Source organism: Paracoccidioides brasiliensis, assembly GCF_000150735.1.
Source record: "Paracoccidioides brasiliensis Pb18 unplaced genomic scaffold supercont2.7, whole genome shotgun sequence".
NCBI classification, from domain to species: domain Eukaryota; kingdom Fungi; phylum Ascomycota; class Eurotiomycetes; order Onygenales; family Ajellomycetaceae; genus Paracoccidioides; species Paracoccidioides brasiliensis.
In genome coordinates, this window is record NW_011371364.1 from 26,225 (window position 1) to 43,178 (window position 16,954).

At 47.3% G+C, this 16,954-nt stretch overlaps 6 protein-coding genes across 6 annotated transcripts; 2 read left to right on the forward strand and 4 right to left on the reverse strand.

Moving 5' to 3' along the window:
• Positions 1-1,167: 1,167 nt before the first annotated feature.
• Positions 1,168-2,922, forward strand: PADG_05712 (uncharacterized protein; the record flags this gene model as incomplete). Its single annotated transcript, XM_010762883.1, has 3 exons — positions 1,168-1,212; positions 1,436-1,827; positions 1,884-2,922. The coding sequence occupies 3 exons, from the start codon at positions 1,168-1,170 to the stop codon at positions 2,920-2,922; spliced, it is 1,476 nt and encodes a 491-aa protein (XP_010761185.1).
• A 963-nt stretch (positions 2,923-3,885) lies between these two features.
• On the reverse strand, positions 3,886-5,539 carry PADG_05713 (uncharacterized protein; the record flags this gene model as incomplete). Its single annotated transcript, XM_010762884.1, has 3 exons — positions 3,886-4,634; positions 5,016-5,363; positions 5,476-5,539. 3 exons carry the CDS (start codon positions 5,537-5,539, stop codon positions 3,886-3,888), a joined length of 1,161 nt encoding a protein of 386 aa, XP_010761186.1.
• Positions 5,540-6,079: 540 nt separating this feature from the next.
• PADG_05714 (septin CDC12) lies at positions 6,080-7,632 on the reverse strand (the record flags this gene model as incomplete). Its single annotated transcript, XM_010763080.1, has 7 exons — positions 6,080-6,149; positions 6,210-6,718; positions 6,787-7,097; positions 7,169-7,331; positions 7,390-7,432; positions 7,509-7,522; positions 7,585-7,632. The coding sequence occupies 7 exons, from the start codon at positions 7,630-7,632 to the stop codon at positions 6,080-6,082; spliced, it is 1,158 nt and encodes a 385-aa protein (XP_010761382.1).
• Positions 7,633-8,036: 404 nt separating this feature from the next.
• Positions 8,037-11,059, forward strand: PADG_05715 (snoRNA-binding rRNA-processing protein PWP2; the record flags this gene model as incomplete). The annotated part of the gene is made up of 5 exons (XM_010762885.1): positions 8,037-8,054; positions 8,109-8,221; positions 8,291-8,786; positions 8,860-9,110; positions 9,166-11,059. The coding sequence occupies 5 exons, from the start codon at positions 8,037-8,039 to the stop codon at positions 11,057-11,059; spliced, it is 2,772 nt and encodes a 923-aa protein (XP_010761187.1).
• A 736-nt stretch (positions 11,060-11,795) lies between these two features.
• PADG_05716 (pre-mRNA-processing protein 45) lies at positions 11,796-13,801 on the reverse strand (the record flags this gene model as incomplete). Its single annotated transcript, XM_010763081.1, has 3 exons — positions 11,796-11,984; positions 12,134-13,570; positions 13,652-13,801. The coding sequence occupies 3 exons, from the start codon at positions 13,799-13,801 to the stop codon at positions 11,796-11,798; spliced, it is 1,776 nt and encodes a 591-aa protein (XP_010761383.1).
• A 1,519-nt stretch (positions 13,802-15,320) lies between these two features.
• Positions 15,321-16,684, reverse strand: PADG_05717 (uncharacterized protein; the record flags this gene model as incomplete). Its single annotated transcript, XM_010762886.1, has 4 exons — positions 15,321-15,701; positions 15,883-16,104; positions 16,163-16,240; positions 16,523-16,684. 4 exons carry the CDS (start codon positions 16,682-16,684, stop codon positions 15,321-15,323), a joined length of 843 nt encoding a protein of 280 aa, XP_010761188.1.
• Positions 16,685-16,954: the final 270 nt, after the last annotated feature.

The window sequence follows — 16,954 nt, forward strand, 5'->3', positions numbered from 1 at the left end:
TTCGGTGGCAAGCAAGGGTGGCAGGGGGAAGTAAAAATCATTCCCCTCCATATCATTCTTGACGTCAACTAGGAAGAAACGCCGGACCCTGGATGGACTTGCTCGATCATTGGGCAATTGGCGTATTCTTCAGAGCCCAACAGTCTCTATAAAAACCCAGAAACTGAAGCTAAAAAAAAAATTGGCACCCAACACAAGAGCAGACTAGAGGTGCTATTAGAAGGGTTAAGGAAATAGATATTGAAAGCTTTTCCCTTCTTTTAATTGCAGGCTATTATTTAATCTTGCTGATTTAAGTACCTGTCAGCCTCTCCCAATCTAAAGGAGAACTGTTTTTTTTTTTTTTTTTGTTTTTTTTGGATATTCGCATATGCTATTGAAGCCTTAACGTATTCTCCCCTATCTATTTCTTTTTCCTCTTTCTGCTAGTTGCGTATCGGACACAGCTCCTTTGTGCATATTCCCCTGCTGGTTCGTGTATATTCTGACCGCGGAGATAGGTGCTTGGTTTGCTCGGTTTCGGCACCAAAATTTCCATTTATCTGGAGGCATTCTGGCTTTCACTGCCTTTCCTCTCAACTGCCTCTTCTGCGGTCATTTCTTTTCACTGTTAATGGTTTATTCCCGCTGCTTTGTTGTTGCACTGTCTGTCTCAATTCAATCTGGCCGTTTTCATCTGCGTCATCCAAATAGCCCGATTCACGGTTTAAAGAAGTTTGACAAACCGGGCAGATTTACCCCAATCTAAAAGAGCTTAGGAGTTATCTAAAAAATTTCGGAACGATTGCCCTGAGTTCTTGGGCTGGGTTCTTCAGTCTTATCCTGATATCACTCCACTGTCCTGGTTGGCCCCAGTCCCGAGAAGCATCTCGGGACTGCCACGACATCTTGCGCCAGCGCTCCGTCACGCTGTCCTGTCATCGTTCAGTTGAATGCAGGGCTTTCAATTTGAAAGCTGGGCTTCTACGATTTTTTCAACTGGACGAACCCATATTACTCTATATATATATCGTCATAGTTTGAGAAATCTTGACCGACGAATCTCTTTTTTGGACTATGTCTCCCGCAAGCCTTGAGCAGCTTTAGACGACTTGGAAATTCAATCACATCCCCCTACGTACCAGCCTAAGCGGACAGGGTGATCAGACCATAAACATGGTCGTCACCATGTCCCGGTCACTGTCTCTCTTCTCTGCTAAAGTTCGGTTCTTGGTAAGTTGCAGGCGTGTCGAATATCATGACCTCCCTCCCAATATCCCACTTTCCCCCTCTGCCCCCGTCTAGGAGCACCACCCTCGATGCTTATTGTATCTTGGAATGAGCGAACCATTGGCCTAACGCTATGTGGAATATCTTCGTGGAATTAGCCCGTACTATCTTTGGTCTTGATTATGCAAAGCCAGCCGCATCACTGACATTGGAAATCGGGATTTAGAACGACCGCCTCGCACTCATTCACATTCCTATTGATTTCTACACTTTCTTTCTGAAGCCAATACTGCAGCTTATCTTCCACGATTTACCCCCTATCGAAGACAGAAACCGGAACGAACTTGACGTGCTGGACCTCAATATCTCCGAACCTGAAAAACCCGCCTTCTTTAACTTTTCCATTACTCCAGTCGAATGTTCGATTGTTTGCTCGAGAGAGCTGGCTGAATTGTATTTCCGGCCTCTAGCAGAAAAGTTCAATAAAAATGAACCCTCCAGGGCAAACCACGTTTCTATAAGTAAAGATGATTTCATCGCTATGCAAGTTGACGGTCAGGGGTTAGATGCAGGTCAAAGAGTTTTGGAGCTGACCAGCCCTCTTGCAATGGCGGGGATGTAAGTTTATATCTAATTGAACCCCTAACGACTTCTCTTATCTGATAAAAATAAAGATCAATCTTCTTCATCTCAACCTATTTCTCCGACTATATTCTCGTCCCCCAGCGTTCAAAAGGTCATGTAATCCAGGCTCTCGAGAACCGTGGCTTCAGCTTTGAAGTCTCCACAGACGCTTTCGTCAACAGTAGTAATAACCCACAATACCGGAGCTCCCAGTCATCCCTAAACACAAAACCATCGACGACAAAAACCCCGTCCCCATCAAGTCTATCAGAACTGCAAACCCGAACCTTTGCCTCCCTACGAAAACACAACATACACGCCCGTGTCGACAAGTCCCTCCGCATCGTCCAATGCGCAGCCAAATATTCATCACCCCACCCCTCATCCACCTCAACCCTCCGTCCCAGCCTCGTCACAACCTTAATCCTCGATAACCCCCGCTTTCTCTCACTCACCCTAACCGCCACCGATCCCTCCCCATCCATCTTGCTTGAAAAGCGCCTCCTGCCTCGCTTTTCTCTCGACCCCATCTGCTCAATCTCCTATGACCAGCATGGCGACTATTCTCTCGAGGACGGCAATAATCTCCTCCTAGGCTCAAAGGTCGACGTCCTCATTCCTATCATGCTAGACCTGCGCGATCTCCCACTCGAAGCTACCGGTATCGTTTGTGGCGTCGCTAGTCGACTGGCGACTGCAACGCAGAGCCGACTACATACGCATAGCAGCGACAGCGAAAACGAGGGCGCGAGTGGTGGCATAGATATTCCGACGATTGGCTCTGCCGGATCAAAGTTGAAGGCATCAGCATTGTTGCTGGCGCAGAAGCAGAAGCAGAAGCAGAAACAGAAACAGAAACAGCAGCAGAAGCAGAAGCAGAAGCAGAAGCAGGAGCAGGAGCAGGAGCAGGAGCAGGAGCAGGAGCAGGAGCAGCTCTATCGGCTTCCTAGAGACCCGGACGCCTCGTACCCAGATGTTGTAGATATCAGTTTCCTGAGTACCGCGAGGGCAGGGACTGTTATTGTTGGTGAGAGGGAGTTGGAGAAGGCAATTGCGTCGTTGGATGCGGAGAGCGGGGAATCGAATTGAGTTTAGGACGTTCTTCTTGTATCATGATTGTTTGTGAGGGGGAGTTGGATGGAACATATCTTGTTGTCTTGATGAGTGTGGGTAGAGAATGAATGAAATGGATGATGAGCAAAGATATATTTAGGTTCCTATATATTTTGGGTTGGAAAAAAATGTGGAGTGTGTCTTTGAGCAACCTGTTGAATAAATAAAGGGGGCCATGCAAAGCATGGTCAGAGGACAAGGAAAAATAAAAGTACTATGGGTGTCCAATTAACATATTTTTTCAATTGTGACGCTGCATCTGCTATTAACTTCATGTGCAGGATTGATTTAAAGCCATTGAAATACCTAATGAAGAGAATGCCAATCTCTCCCTGATCTATTACTATACAAATGTGGATATATATACCTAACTATCTATGTATCAATTAAGTACGCAGTGTATCTTGGCTCATCCCAACTATCGCCTCCATTCCGCATTCATTTCACCAGACTCATTGCGATCTGGTTTAAATCTCTCTAAAGAGAATGGTAACGTCAGGCGTCCAGTCCGTCTTTCCTCTGAAGTGTTGATAGTAGAAAGTATGTGACATCTCTTTCGTCCACCATCCACTGTCAACCAGCGTGATAATCCATGAAGAATATTGAATGTAGCTTTTCTCTATGTTTTACTTGACCATATCTAGGAAGCACTGCTTTAGATATTATTTTGAATCATATATTAAAGTGACTAGCTCATTGCCACACGGAACTACATACATGAACGATAATACTTTGGGTTGGAGACCAAGTTTCATAGAAGGGAAGATGAGCAAACGGTGAACGAAAATAGTGAGATGATGATATTGGTCATCACAACGTAAGAATTGATATTGATAAAATACGGATGGAAAAGCGAGAGAGCATATAGCAATGTGAATGTCATCCGAAAACTTGCACGGTCCCTATTAAACATAAACTAGAGTTAGAAAGCGGATGATATCAAAAGCCTCCCCTTGGGTAGCCGTAAATCCCGACATACAGAGCAGACCAACGCACGATATCAACAAGGCGGAGAGAGAAGAATTTACCGTCTGAACACCCACCAGCCCAACATCCTCCTTTCTCATTCCACGCCACGCAACTGACCGCCTTAACCCCTCTGCCCACACTCACTTTCGCAATGACGTCTCCCGACAAGACATCCCACGCAAACACATGACTCTCGACGGTAGCGGGATGCTGATTCTCATCCGTCTCCCCACCGCTAAACACCACGGCATCCCCTTTCGCAAACGAAGATCTTATCCGCAGCGAGCTGTTGACATATCGCGGTCCTCCGTCCTCGACAGCAGCAGGAGTAGCACCAGCAGCAGCACCTGCAAGTGCTCCCTCTTGCTCAGCAGATACAGCACTAGCATGAGTTCCCCCACCCCCAAATGCCTTCAACACACTTCCATCTGTCCTATCAACCATCCGAATCCACCCATCCAGACATGAGGCCAGCACAGCATTGCCGTCCTCAGAGCAGCGCACGCTCGTGATCTCGTGGCCCATGACGTCCACATTCACCACGCCCATGCGCAAATCGTAGCTGCGTATTCGCCCGTCGTAGCTGCCGGATATTATGCTGGCGGTAGGCATGTGGACGTAGAGGGAGGAGATGGTGTCGTGGGCCTCGGAGAGAGTTTGGATGGGTTTTGAGGTTAGGGAGCGTGTGTCCCAAAGCCTTAGCGTTGTGTCAGCACTTCCTGTGTGCCGAGGTTTGAGATTGTTAGTTACTTGAGCTTAGATATCAAATTGATGGGTGGTTTGTTGGGGATTTTTTTCGCAAGATATTGTAAATGAGGTGTATGGTGCCGATAATCTTTAGAGTGTTTGAACGGTAGAAAATCTAAATATTTCCACCCAATCCAGAAGTAATATTTAATCTGCTTCGCGAATGGTTCCCTGATGCAGTATCCAGGTAGATATCACATACGTTGATCTCGATTGCGCCTCGAGAGATCCAATTCTCGTCTCCCCATCACTACCCTCCACCAGAGTTCCTTAAGCCAACTAACTCCCACGCAATCTTTTGATATAGATATACTTTTTGAAACCTCAAAACACCCAAAGAAGAAAAGACCTACCACTAGCAACAATCGTATCCATCTCTCCCCCAAACTCGACCGCCTCAACCCGCGCATCATGCCCACTCCATCTCCGCACCGTTGTCCCCGTCTCCACATCCCATAAAAACACCTGCTTGTCCCCACCCACACTCGCAAACCGTGCATTGTCCGCCGTTACCGCAAGGTCGAGCACGGAGTAGCCATGCTTCGCGTACCGTTGGATCGGACTGGTGGTGATGGGTGTTGTGGCGGGGACGGTGGTGGAGGAGGGTGGGAGGGCGCGGCAGAGATGGATTGAGCGGTCTGAGGAGCCGGTTAAGAGGTATGTGCCTGGGGAGCTGGAGAAGCAGATGGCGTTTACGGGGCCTGGGAGGTTGTTAGCATTTTTTTCTCTCCTCTTAAGGTTGGTTGGGAGGGTGGTTATTGGAGTGTATTGCGTGATCGAGAGGGCACATGGTTTAAAATGCAGGTTTTATACGAGTACCATTGTGAGTTTTTAATGTGTGGAGGCGGTAGGTTGGGAATTTTTGAGTTGGCGGCATCTGATTACTGCGGTGTTTGTTTTCTGTTGGACTTTGTACAAGTTGGTGGTGATGTAGTTAGTGGGTCGGAGCTGTTGAAGCTTGTATTGGGCCCGCGGGAGAGGGGCACGGCTAATGTGAGAGGAGCAACGGCTAGCGGGATACGACACCATAGAATTACAATCAACCCAGTTAAATCAAGGAACAAAATTGTAAATAAGAAAAGTCTTGTAGAATTAAAGCTGGATATTTCAGGAAATAAGGTACTAAAAAAAAACCGCTACATATAACAGAGGAGACTATTGTCGGGTTCAGAGGGGAATACGCTAGGTACCAGTGAGATGTGAACGAAACAGGGAACAAGCGTGAGAAGAAAGAGAAAGGAGAAAAGAAACGAAAAGCAATCCTAGAATAGTCGCCTTCTTGCCAAATGTAAAATGAGAATTGTTCGGATCGACAATTTTGGATCAGGCCGGCCAGGGCTGGAGGAAGAACTACTACATTCGAAACCCGTCCATCTCCTGCGCAATAGACACAACGTCAAAATGCTCAATCCAACACCTAACGGCGACCATGACTGCGAACAGCAGATCCCTGCATTGTCTCGAGCTCCTGCTCGAGTTGCTTGATACTGTTCGAGGTTAGAATGGGCACGACGTAACTAAAATTGATGGAAGTAGGATGAACATACGCAGCATGAGTGCTTTCCAAATCCTTGTTGAGACGATCTCTCTCCGAGATGAGCTTCTGCTCCCACTGTCTGAATCGCTGTTCTTCGATTTTGACTTGTTCAGTGAACCGCTTTCTAAGGTTCTCTTCTTCCTCCTTGAACTTGGGGTTGTCAAGCTTCCTCGGACGTGCCTCGCCAAACTTTCTGGTCTCCATTTGCAGGGCACGATAGGCCTCGTAGTGGGATTCTTCGGTAGTGTGGATAAGATCAAGCATGTGGGTACGGATAAGAATGGAACGCAGTTTCTTGAAATCACAATGCTCTTCGTTCTCGACCTCAGCTACACCCCAAGCATACTGTCGCCCTTTGACGATGCGGCCGTCACCGGTCTTGACATCTTTCTCGGAGCCAATGACAGAGAATGGCATGGCAGCCATTAAGCTACGGGCATGCTGAGCAGCGTGCTCATCGTCCTCTTCAACGGGTGGCTGATAGATTTTAATACCTTGTGCTTCGATAACCCCGCGGATCTGCAAAATAATCATCAGCTTGGACGAACACTGCACCAGTTTATGAGAGAGTGCAAGGATATTCTTACGCGCTGCTTGAATCGGGCAAGGTCGGATGGGCTGAGAGTATCGGCTTTGGCAACGACTGGGATCAAATTGACACGGGAGCTAAGACGTTTCATGACCTCGATATCCAGAGGTTTCAGGGTATGGCCAGTGGGCCTGATGAAGTACAGACAGGCGTGGACCCGGAGATCAATCTTGTCAACACGACGGGGCTGCTGCTCCTGAAGCATGTAGGATTCGTGCTGGTCATCAAGGAACTCGATAATGGGCATCCACGAGTCGCGGTTGTTGACATAGTCACCAAAGCCGGGGGTGTCGATGACAGTCAATCGAACTGGAAATCGAACACATAATCAATTAGCAACTCTGGCTTCACACAAAGAGCATTTCCGGTGCAATTGATACCTTTGAAAAACTTCTCCTCCAGCTCAGCCTTTGTAATCTCAATCTCCACAGTCTTATCGACCTGCTTGGCATGTCGACGCTTGTGGTCGGCGTAGTTCTTGATAGTGGTCGAGAAGAGGGTATTGATGAATGTGGTTTTGCCCAATCCGGACTCTCCAGCAACCTATACCTCACGTTACTATAGACGAAAGCAGGAGTAATGATGAGGGATCGAATTGTACCATAATAGTGAAAGCAGCCCCCCGTTTGGCGACGATTTTGTGCCTGTAGTTCTGTCAGCATATCCAATCTCCCGCAATTGAACCCCACGCGAGGGGATATGGGAGATGTCAAGGCATACCGTTGATTTGGGAGCTATATAAACGCCGGCAGGTCAGTTAGGCAGTCACCAGTAATCGGGGGTTGATGTAACTTACGTTGGCAATTCCAATAGGAGAAGCCGTCTCTGATGTTGGGGGAGCCATTGCTAAAGCGTGCCTCCTCTGGATGAAACTGCAGGAAGTGATAGAAGCTGGAACTGAACAAGCAACAAATACAGTGCTCTCTACCAAGTAGAAAAACGGAATGTTTGTTCAAACAGGTTGGTATATCAGGGGTCCGGAGTGTTGTTGACGTTGTCGAAGTTGTTAAAGAAGTTGTTGATAATTTGAAGCATGTCGTTGTCTTCTCTTGTACTTTTCAGCCCCTGAAACTTAAAATGTGCCAAGCCAGTAACAACTCTCTTGCATTACGCTAGGCCAGAAACACGTTAGCGCATTTGGATTATGTCGGCGCCAAAGTTTGGCCGGGATTTCGAGATATTTTTTTGGGGGGTCGCATTCATTTTCCTTTGACAAAAAATGCGACAACGGTGATTACGCTGAGGACGATGAAGACGGATTTCAAGGTGCGTTGGAACTCTGTCTTCCCGTCTGCTATCTGTTTCTAACTGTTGTTCTAGTTTTCTAATCTTCTGGGGACCGTCTATCGTAGAGGAAACCTCGTCTTCACCCCGGACGGACACTGCTTGCTCTCCCCTGTTGGCAATAGAGTGACGGTTTTCGACCTTGTGCAGTATGGCACCTTGCACCCCTTTTAGAGCTATTGGAGGATGCATTATGGCTAATTGCGCTGTTATAATAGCAATAAATCATATACTCTCCCATTTGCACACCGTACAAATATCGCCCGTATAGCTCTCTCTCCCCGGGGCAACCTCCTCCTCTCCGTTGATGAACATGGAAAAGCTATCTTGACCAATTTTCTGCGCCGAATCACTATCCACCACTTCTCCTTTAAATCTACAGTTTCCGCTCTTGCTTTTTCCTCCTCCGGACGCCATTTTGCTGCTGGAGTTGGACGACGAATTCAAGTGTGGAAAACCCCCTCCACACCTAGCGCAGACGGCAATGGTGAATTAGAGTTTGCGCCCTTTGTTCTACACAGAGAGTATGCTGGACATTTCGATGTGGTGCAGAACATTCATTGGTCGAGTGATTCCAGGTTCTTTCTCAGTGCTTCGAAAGATTTAACTGCGAGGATATGGAGTTTAGATCCAGAAGAAGGGTTCGAGCCGACAACTCTTGCGGGACATCGTGAAGGGGTGCTTAATGCCTGGTTTACAGAGGATCAGGAATCGGTGAGGAAGATCCGGTGTTTTGTCACCTGAAAAAAGGTATTATTGGGCCATCATTCACTGATTCCGTATCTAGATATACACCGTGAGTAGGGATGGTGCTCTTTTTCGATGGCAATATGGAGGGAAGTCCAGCGATCCAGAAGAAATGGTAGATAGCTCCGAAATGCGTTGGAGAATAACGAAGAAGAACTTCTTCATGCAAAGCAATGCAAAGGTGAAATGTGCAGCATACCATGCACGTTCCAACCTCCTGGTCGCCGGCTTCTCCAATGGGCTCTTTGGACTTTATGAGCTACCAGAGTTTAACCAAATACATATGCTTAGGTATGTTTGGGCGCATTTCGCACGGCTTGATTTCATGCTTACCAGCTATCACCAGTGTCTCGCAAAGCAATATCGATTTTGTGACGATGAACAACTCTGGGGAGTGGATCGCATTTGGGTCTCCGAAACTAGGCCAGCTGTTGGTGTGGGAATGGCAATCCGAGTCATATATTCTGAAACAGCAAGGCCATTTAGACTCGATAAACTCTCTTGTGTATTCCCCAGATGGGCAGAAGATCATAACTGCCGCAGATGACGGGAAAATCAAAGTGTGGGATATAAATTCCGGATTCTGTATCGTCACATTTACGGAGCACACTAGTGGCGTTACTGCCTGTCAGTTCTCGAAAAGAGGAAACGTTCTATTTACCGCGTCGTTGGATGGCTCAATCAGAGCTTGGGATCTTATTCGATATCGTAATTTCAGAACATTCACTGCCCCGTCGAGATTATCATTCTCTTGTTTGGCAGTAGATCCCAGTGGTGAAGTAGTATGCGCTGGCTCTTTGGACTCATTTGACGTTCACATTTGGTCTGTTCAGACGGGCCAGCTTTTAGATCAGCTCTCTGGCCACCAGGGACCTGTATCATCACTATCATTTGCTTCAGATGGAAGCCATCTAGTGAGCGGTAGTTGGGATCACACGGTCCGTGTATGGAGCATATTTGGCCGTAGCCAAACCAGTGAACCGCTGGAATTACAGGCTGATCTTCTTAGCGTTGCCTTCCGTCCGGATGGGAAACAAATTGCTGCATCTACTCTCGATGGTCAATTGACATTCTGGTCAGTTGATGACGCTGTTCAAGTGGGTGGAATAGATGGTCGACGAGACGTATCGGGAGGTCGTAAAATATCAGACCGCCGCACAGCAGCGAACGCCGCTGGCACCAAGTCATTTAACACTATAACTTACTCAGCAGATGGAAGTTGTTTGCTCGCCGCAGGAAATAGCAAATACATCTGCCTCTACGACGTCAGCACCGGCTCACTCTGCAAAAAATTCACCGTCTCCGTGAACACCTCTCTCGACGGCACACAGGAGTTCCTCAACAGCAAGGACATGACTGAAGCTGGCCCGCGTGGTCTCGTAGATGAGACGGGTGAAGCGTCAGATCTAGAAGATCGCATTGACAAACGTCTACCCGGAGCCCGTCGCGGAGGTGATGCAGGTGCACGCACCACCCGCCCCGAAGTTCGAGTTACATCCGTTGCATTCTCTCCAACAGGACAGTCCTTCTGTGCCTCGTCAACAGAAGGTCTGCTAGTCTACAGCCTGGACACAACCTTCATCTTCGATCCCTTCGACCTCGATCTCTCCATCACACCCGACAGCATCCTCGAAACCCTCGCTGAAGCCAAGGCAACCTCTACCTCCACATCTTCCACCTCCCTGACAACAACAACAACAACCACATCCAACCCGATGCAGACTTCCCAAACATCCACATCCTTCCTAAAACCCCTCATCATGGCCTTCCGCCTCAACGAAGCCCCCCTAATCCGCAAAGTCTACGAATCCATCCCACCCTCTGACATCCGCCTTATAACCGCCTCAATACCCACCATCTACCTCCCCCGCATGCTCCGCTTCGTCGCCAGCTGGGCAGACGAGACACCACATCTGGAATTTAACCTGCGTTGGATCGAGGCGCTGCTAAGTATCCACGGTCGCTATTTCAAGGAACATGGAGGCGAGTTGGCGACGGAGTTGCGCGCCGTCAGCCGGGTGGTTGATGGGATTCGCGATGAAATTAAGCGGCTTGTCGAGGGGAATGGGTATGCGTTGGAGTATTTGCTTTTGAAGCCTGTTTTGAGTGGGAAGGCGGAGAAGACTGGAGTGAATGGGGTGGTGGCAGTGGTGAAGGAGAATGGTGTAGATGGAGTTGCGGATATGAGTGATGTTGGAGATGGCGATGATGGAGAAGGGGAGTGGATGGGATTGGATTAATTGAGAAGTGTTTTGGGCAATAATTTTTTTTCCTTTTAAGTTTGTTAATGAATACCGTCCTATGAATATATCACATTATGTGACGATATATCTCTCTGTATTTCTTTATTTCCCCATGCATATGAGGTTGTTAATATTTCGTTTTTCTCTCTTTGGGTTCGGAGTTTACGGACTTGGGGAAAAGCATAGAGTTAGGAAAAAGTTGGATACTCGGAAAATAATGACTTACTGGACATGCAGTTGGAATGATTGATAACTCCGTATCGAGGAGTGTCCTCTTCGTACGTAAATAGTACTAACATCCAAGACACAACGGAGGGGGAGCATTCAAAGACACCTGGGACCAGAAGCGGATTAAAAGGGTTAATGAATAATTACTACAATATCTATTTAACAAGCGTTCTCTAAATGCAGCGCGGGATGAGAAGTTAAAGCTATGCCAGACGTAGGTAGGACCAAGACAATGACCATAAAATTGTAACCATATATAACCATTTCCATAAGTCCGCTAACAGAAACCAGAATTGAAGTTTGAAATTTGAAGTCTGGTGGGGGAAAAGTGATTAAACGCCAGGGAAATACCAGATCCTGTACAAAGTAGAAAAACATGCACAAGGCAAGCCTAAACTGACTAACGCAGAGCGTAGAGCGGAAACGGGCGAGTGAGTGCGAGAAAAGAACATCCAGAGTAACATTTTTTTCTCCCCCCTCCCCTTAAAGAAACAAGGCTCAATTTCTATTTCCTTCGATCATGTTCATCATCATCGTCTACACGGGCACGTTTCGATCCACGCTCATTTGTGCCTTCAGCTTCTTGAATGCCGTAGCGCTTCTGCCTACCCGCCCCAGTAACTTCAGCAATCATCCCATCGATTCCAAATGGATCAGTGGTATCTTTTTCGAATTGGACGGGCCCATCTCGAGCCTATAAGGGACGTAGGTGTTAGTTATATAATTGATGGAAGTGAAAAGTAGTTCGGTGTTTAAATAAGGGTCTTCAAGAAAAGGGTAGACATTGTTATGTTCCGGCTAAAAAACAATGCCCGTATGGAAAGGGAGAGTCCAATATCTCACCTCTGCATCTGCTGCACCCTTGAAGCCCTGCTTTGCGCGACCCAGGACTTCAAAACGGTTATTGCGCTCGATCCGACTCATCTCCGCCCCCGCCGACTCTTCATCATCAAAATCATCTCCCTGCGCTCGAGGACGATAAATGCTATTGATGGCATCCTGCGCAGCAAAAAGGGGTTTATCGTAGGGCTGATCTTCGTTGAATCCACTATCAAACCCGCTCGTCTGATTAAACAGCCGGGAGTCATACATCGTCTCTTTACTCTGTGTTGGCTTTGCAAGACCAAGAGCGACTTTTTCTGAGATATCACGATTCTGTTCTCGTGCCATCATCTGGATACGCCGCTCAGCGCCCATGCGGGATTGGCGAAGCTGGCGTTCGTCTTCTTGTCTCTGTTGTCGACGCCGTCGTTCACGTTCTCGGACAGCTTCTTCATCTTCGCTGGGTGAGGCCGATCGGGATGAATATGGAGAGTGACTACGGCTTCCCATGATAGATCGGGATCGTGCTCTGGATTCTTGACGACTCGCTCCAGCTGACCTTGCTTCACGTGCCTTTTGAGCCAGTTGACGAAGATGCTCTTCTTTCTGCGCCTTCTCCTTCTCTGCCAATTTCTGCTGCATTTGTGCCCGTTGCTTCACTTCTTCTCTAGCATGCCGGTCAGCTGTAAATAGGGCTTCTGCAAACTGCGCGAATTTATCATTGATAGAAACATCCTGTAACCCTCGTCCATCAGCAGCCAATCGCTTATCTAACGGGACTGTAAACCCTCTGGGGTTTTTCCAGTTCGAAACAGGTGGTGGAATTCTCCAAGCTTCCTGATCTTCCGCGGTAAGCTTCCTCGGGGGTGAGTGCATGACAGGTGGCGGAGGGGATGGAGGTCCGCGAGGAATCTTCTTGTGCTTGAATTTCGGGGGCTCCATAGGATCCACCTGCCTCTCCACAATTTTCATGATTCTATCATTCTTTTTGCTTGTATCACCCATCTGATTTGCAGGTGTATATCTCACGAACGTAGGCTCATTTCTCTTCCCACCCTTGACGTTTTTGGGCTTCTGCGCTGTGACTGCGCCAGTCACTAGCTTTGCTAGAGCAGCTTTTGTCTTTTCCATTTGCTCTGCTACTTCTTCCTGTGATGGACGATCTAGTGATATTTCACCCATATCAACTCGCTGGCGGAGGGGTATTAGATCTTTAAATGAAGCGTGTACGGTCCGATTTTCCCCATGCCCTTGTTTCGCAATAGCATCATATTTAACTTTCCCTTCCGCGTCGACCTGTACCGCTAAAGCGTTTGATTTCGACGAGGAACCTTTTCGGCCCATATCGAGGGGGTATTGCGCTACGGGGATTTCAGGAAACGCACCGCCATTTGCAAAGTCTTCGGGGTTTCGTGGTCGCCATCCTGTACGTTTGCCATACGGAGGCGGGCCAGCTACCTATAGTCGAAGGAGGAGGAAACATTAGTAACTACCAGACATTCATTAAAACAAATCGAAGAAGGGAAGATGTCTGCGTACTCTCAGGACAACTTGCGACTCGTTGACAGCACCAGGCCCCACGATTCGCGGACCTTTGGGCTGGGCATGTGGCGGTAGTTCTTCGTCTTCCCCTGTGTATTTTGGCTTTGGCAGAGACTTGAAAAGCCCCTGAGCAATAGAAGTAGCCATGGAAAACTGACTGACAGAAAATCAAGCACGAGCTGTTAGAGAGGAGGGGATGTCGTTGTTCGCAAAAGGTTCTGAGGGTACTTGTATTGGCCAGTTTAAGGAGGCCGAGAGTTTTTTGACGCCATAAGATCCGGGATTATTAATAGACGCATAAACTAAACCATAATTGGTCCATTAGCCGCTAATCAGACGCTTTAGCCGCTCTATCAACCTTATTCACCTATCAAGGTTCGGAAGCAGTTTTCGATATGTACTGTACCTACGAAGCTATTACATTGTCATGCCAAAAGTTTGAAACTTTTTGACAAACTGAGTACCATCGATAAGTGTACAGCATAAGCTTCTTGAAAAACTTCAAGTCTGTGAAAAAGATCAAACTTTTGGCAAGGCAATGTAATAAGTAGTTTCGAGAATATCTCCAAATCAATACACACACATCCCCTGTGAATAATACTGTGAGCATCCATGTTGATCCATACCCGTAGAAGTCCAACTATTTTGAAGTGAGAATGCATAGCATTTCCATCTTCGTTTAGTGCAACTACTATATTATGGTGTTCTTCTTTTCCTCCATGTCCTGGTCCCGTATCTCCATATCTCGTGGAAAACTTGCAAAACAAAACTGGCACGGAAATTCCGCTGTCGCACTCATAATTATAAACGCTAAAGTTCGTTTGATAAACTTTCAATTTATCATGCAGCTCAGGCCTTCCACCTATCCTTCAGCCTTGTTCCTACTGACAAACAAGGGAATCTCAATGGGGACTTTGGAATGTTTTTTGAAATCTTATCAAAGACGGGATAAAGAAAGGGAAAGTAAAAAAAAGATAAAGTAACGATTAAGAAAAGGGGGAAAAAGGGAAAAATATTGTTTGGGGAGGTAAAATTGCAAGAGAAACAAGAGAAACTACACAATACAAGAAATTAATTTCATCGACGTCATGCAAAGGAATGGTGACGGTGGGTCTGGATACAGGGGTTTGAATCGAAACACGGATGTAAATCAAAAACGAAAAATAAGTAGGTAAAGAATGGAGAGTGAAATGAGGAACAAAAGGAAAATTGCATCGATTATCAGAATCCACCTAGCCCGTCCTGCGTGCCTTACATATCCGCATTCGTCACACCCACACCCTCAGCGATGAAAAAGCTGAAAAAAAAAGAGAAATCGGAATTGGTTGGTAGAGGCATGTTTCTCTTGTCTTTCCATGGGACTTGCTCCGTGACTATTGTCGGGTGGCCATGTTGACATTGTGTTCATTGCCATCGGTGGTAACGATGCCCCGTGCATATCAAATCCATGGGGAATCACCAGAAAAGAACAACATAGTGAGGTAGAAAGAAATTCTTTCTCAGAGAGGGGTTGGTAGCACGTTCTACATTAAAACCTCAGATACTAGAGGAGATCGAAATTACCAAAGAGATGAAAAGAATCCTAAAATTTTACCCAAAACCAACATTCGCCCGCCAGCCGATATCAGAACACACACGTCATTATCATCTTCCTCCCATTTTCAATTTATGACCCAAACTTGGCCAAAATTTCAAAATATGGAACCCCTTGGTTCGAGGTTCGCCACTGGCCATGGAGCTTAGTGTGAATGTCAGTGGTAGTCCGTTGAGCCCAGGTCCCGTCGAGGTGACGCACCCACCAAGTCTGGCCGGTTTTGGGGTGATAGGGAATCAGCTGGCATGGGACATTAGTTCCTTTGGCCTCTGCAGCGGTTTCTTTCTGTGCCTGGAGCTGCTGGGGGTTGGGCGCAAACCATACCTGCTGCTGTGGAGCAGCAGCGCCAGGGGCGGCCCATCCTACAAATTGTTGTGGTTGAGGGGTGACCACGGCAACTTGCTGCTGAGGCCAGGGTATGACTTGGGCGGGATTGACTGCGGTTTGTCCTTGCTGGTTAGGATGAATATGGGTTAGTTTGTGTTTGTATTTCGTGGCAAAGGTGGGTTTAAGAGAGCGAGAGAGATGGAAAAAGGGCAATGCAGAGGATAAAACCAAAAATAGGGAAGAGGATGAAAACAAAAAGAAAAAGAGAGTGAGAAGAGAAGAGAAGGAACAGGGCAACAACAGGGACCATAACAACCTGAATAGTTGCAGCAACGGGTGCTGCATCAGGGTTATTATTTCCTTGGCCCATGCTATGGTTCCCAATGACATTGCCAGGATAGGGGTTGGCAGCTTGAGCCGCAGCGTAGTGTGGATGGGCGGGATTCTGGAGAGGGATGTAGGTGTAGACGGTGGGCTGGGAAGGCTGCTGTTGCTGGGTTATGGCGGTGGTGAAATAGAACGCTGCCATCTCTGCAAGAGAGCGGTGATTCAGGGAGGGTAGAGAGGTACAGAGGTAGAGACGATACGCAAGGGCGGCCAATCAGCCGTATGTAGATGAGAAGCGGGAAAGATTGGAGATGGTGATGAAAACAGACGACGAAGGGCTGATGGGAATAAGGTGAGACAGTGGAGGTAGATCGAGTCAGGAAGTATGAAGTAAGGTAGATGGGTGGCGTGAAGCGTATCGGAAGGGAAAGGAGAAATAGGGAAAAGGGATAGGAGGCAAGAAGAAGAAGAGAGAGATGGAAGAGGAGACAGGGCCACCTGACAAGTAACTGGAAGACCACGTATGCAGCGAAGGGTAGAATATACAAATATACCCCCAAATACAGAGTGAACGGAGTCCAATCGCTCTCAAGAAGAGTAGGATATATAATTACACTTACAGAAACAGGAACAAACTGGTCTCCGGGCTGCACCAGATAGAACTGCACGTTCTCATCTTTCTTCTCCTCCTTCTCCTTCGCCTTCTCCTTCTCTTTCTCTTTCTCCTTCTTGGGACCCTCGATCATAAACGCCTTGTAGGGCGTACCCCAGCAGAGGCACATCTTGGGCAATTTGCTGGAGGCGGTTAGGAAGAGTCAAGTTCTATATTGGCTGGAAACGAGTGGTATGGGAAGTTGAATAAAGAGTAGAGAGTTGAAAAATCAAGAGCAAGAAGAGGAGAGGAGAGGGCCGATGAGAATGGGAAGGGGTTCCTTGTAGAAAGATGAAAATTGAGGACCAAGTGAGGGGAACGGGATAAAACGTTACAAGTCAGAGATTCGCTGAGAGCCCAGAGCTGTTATTAGTTTGTGCTGAATATGGGATGGATGACC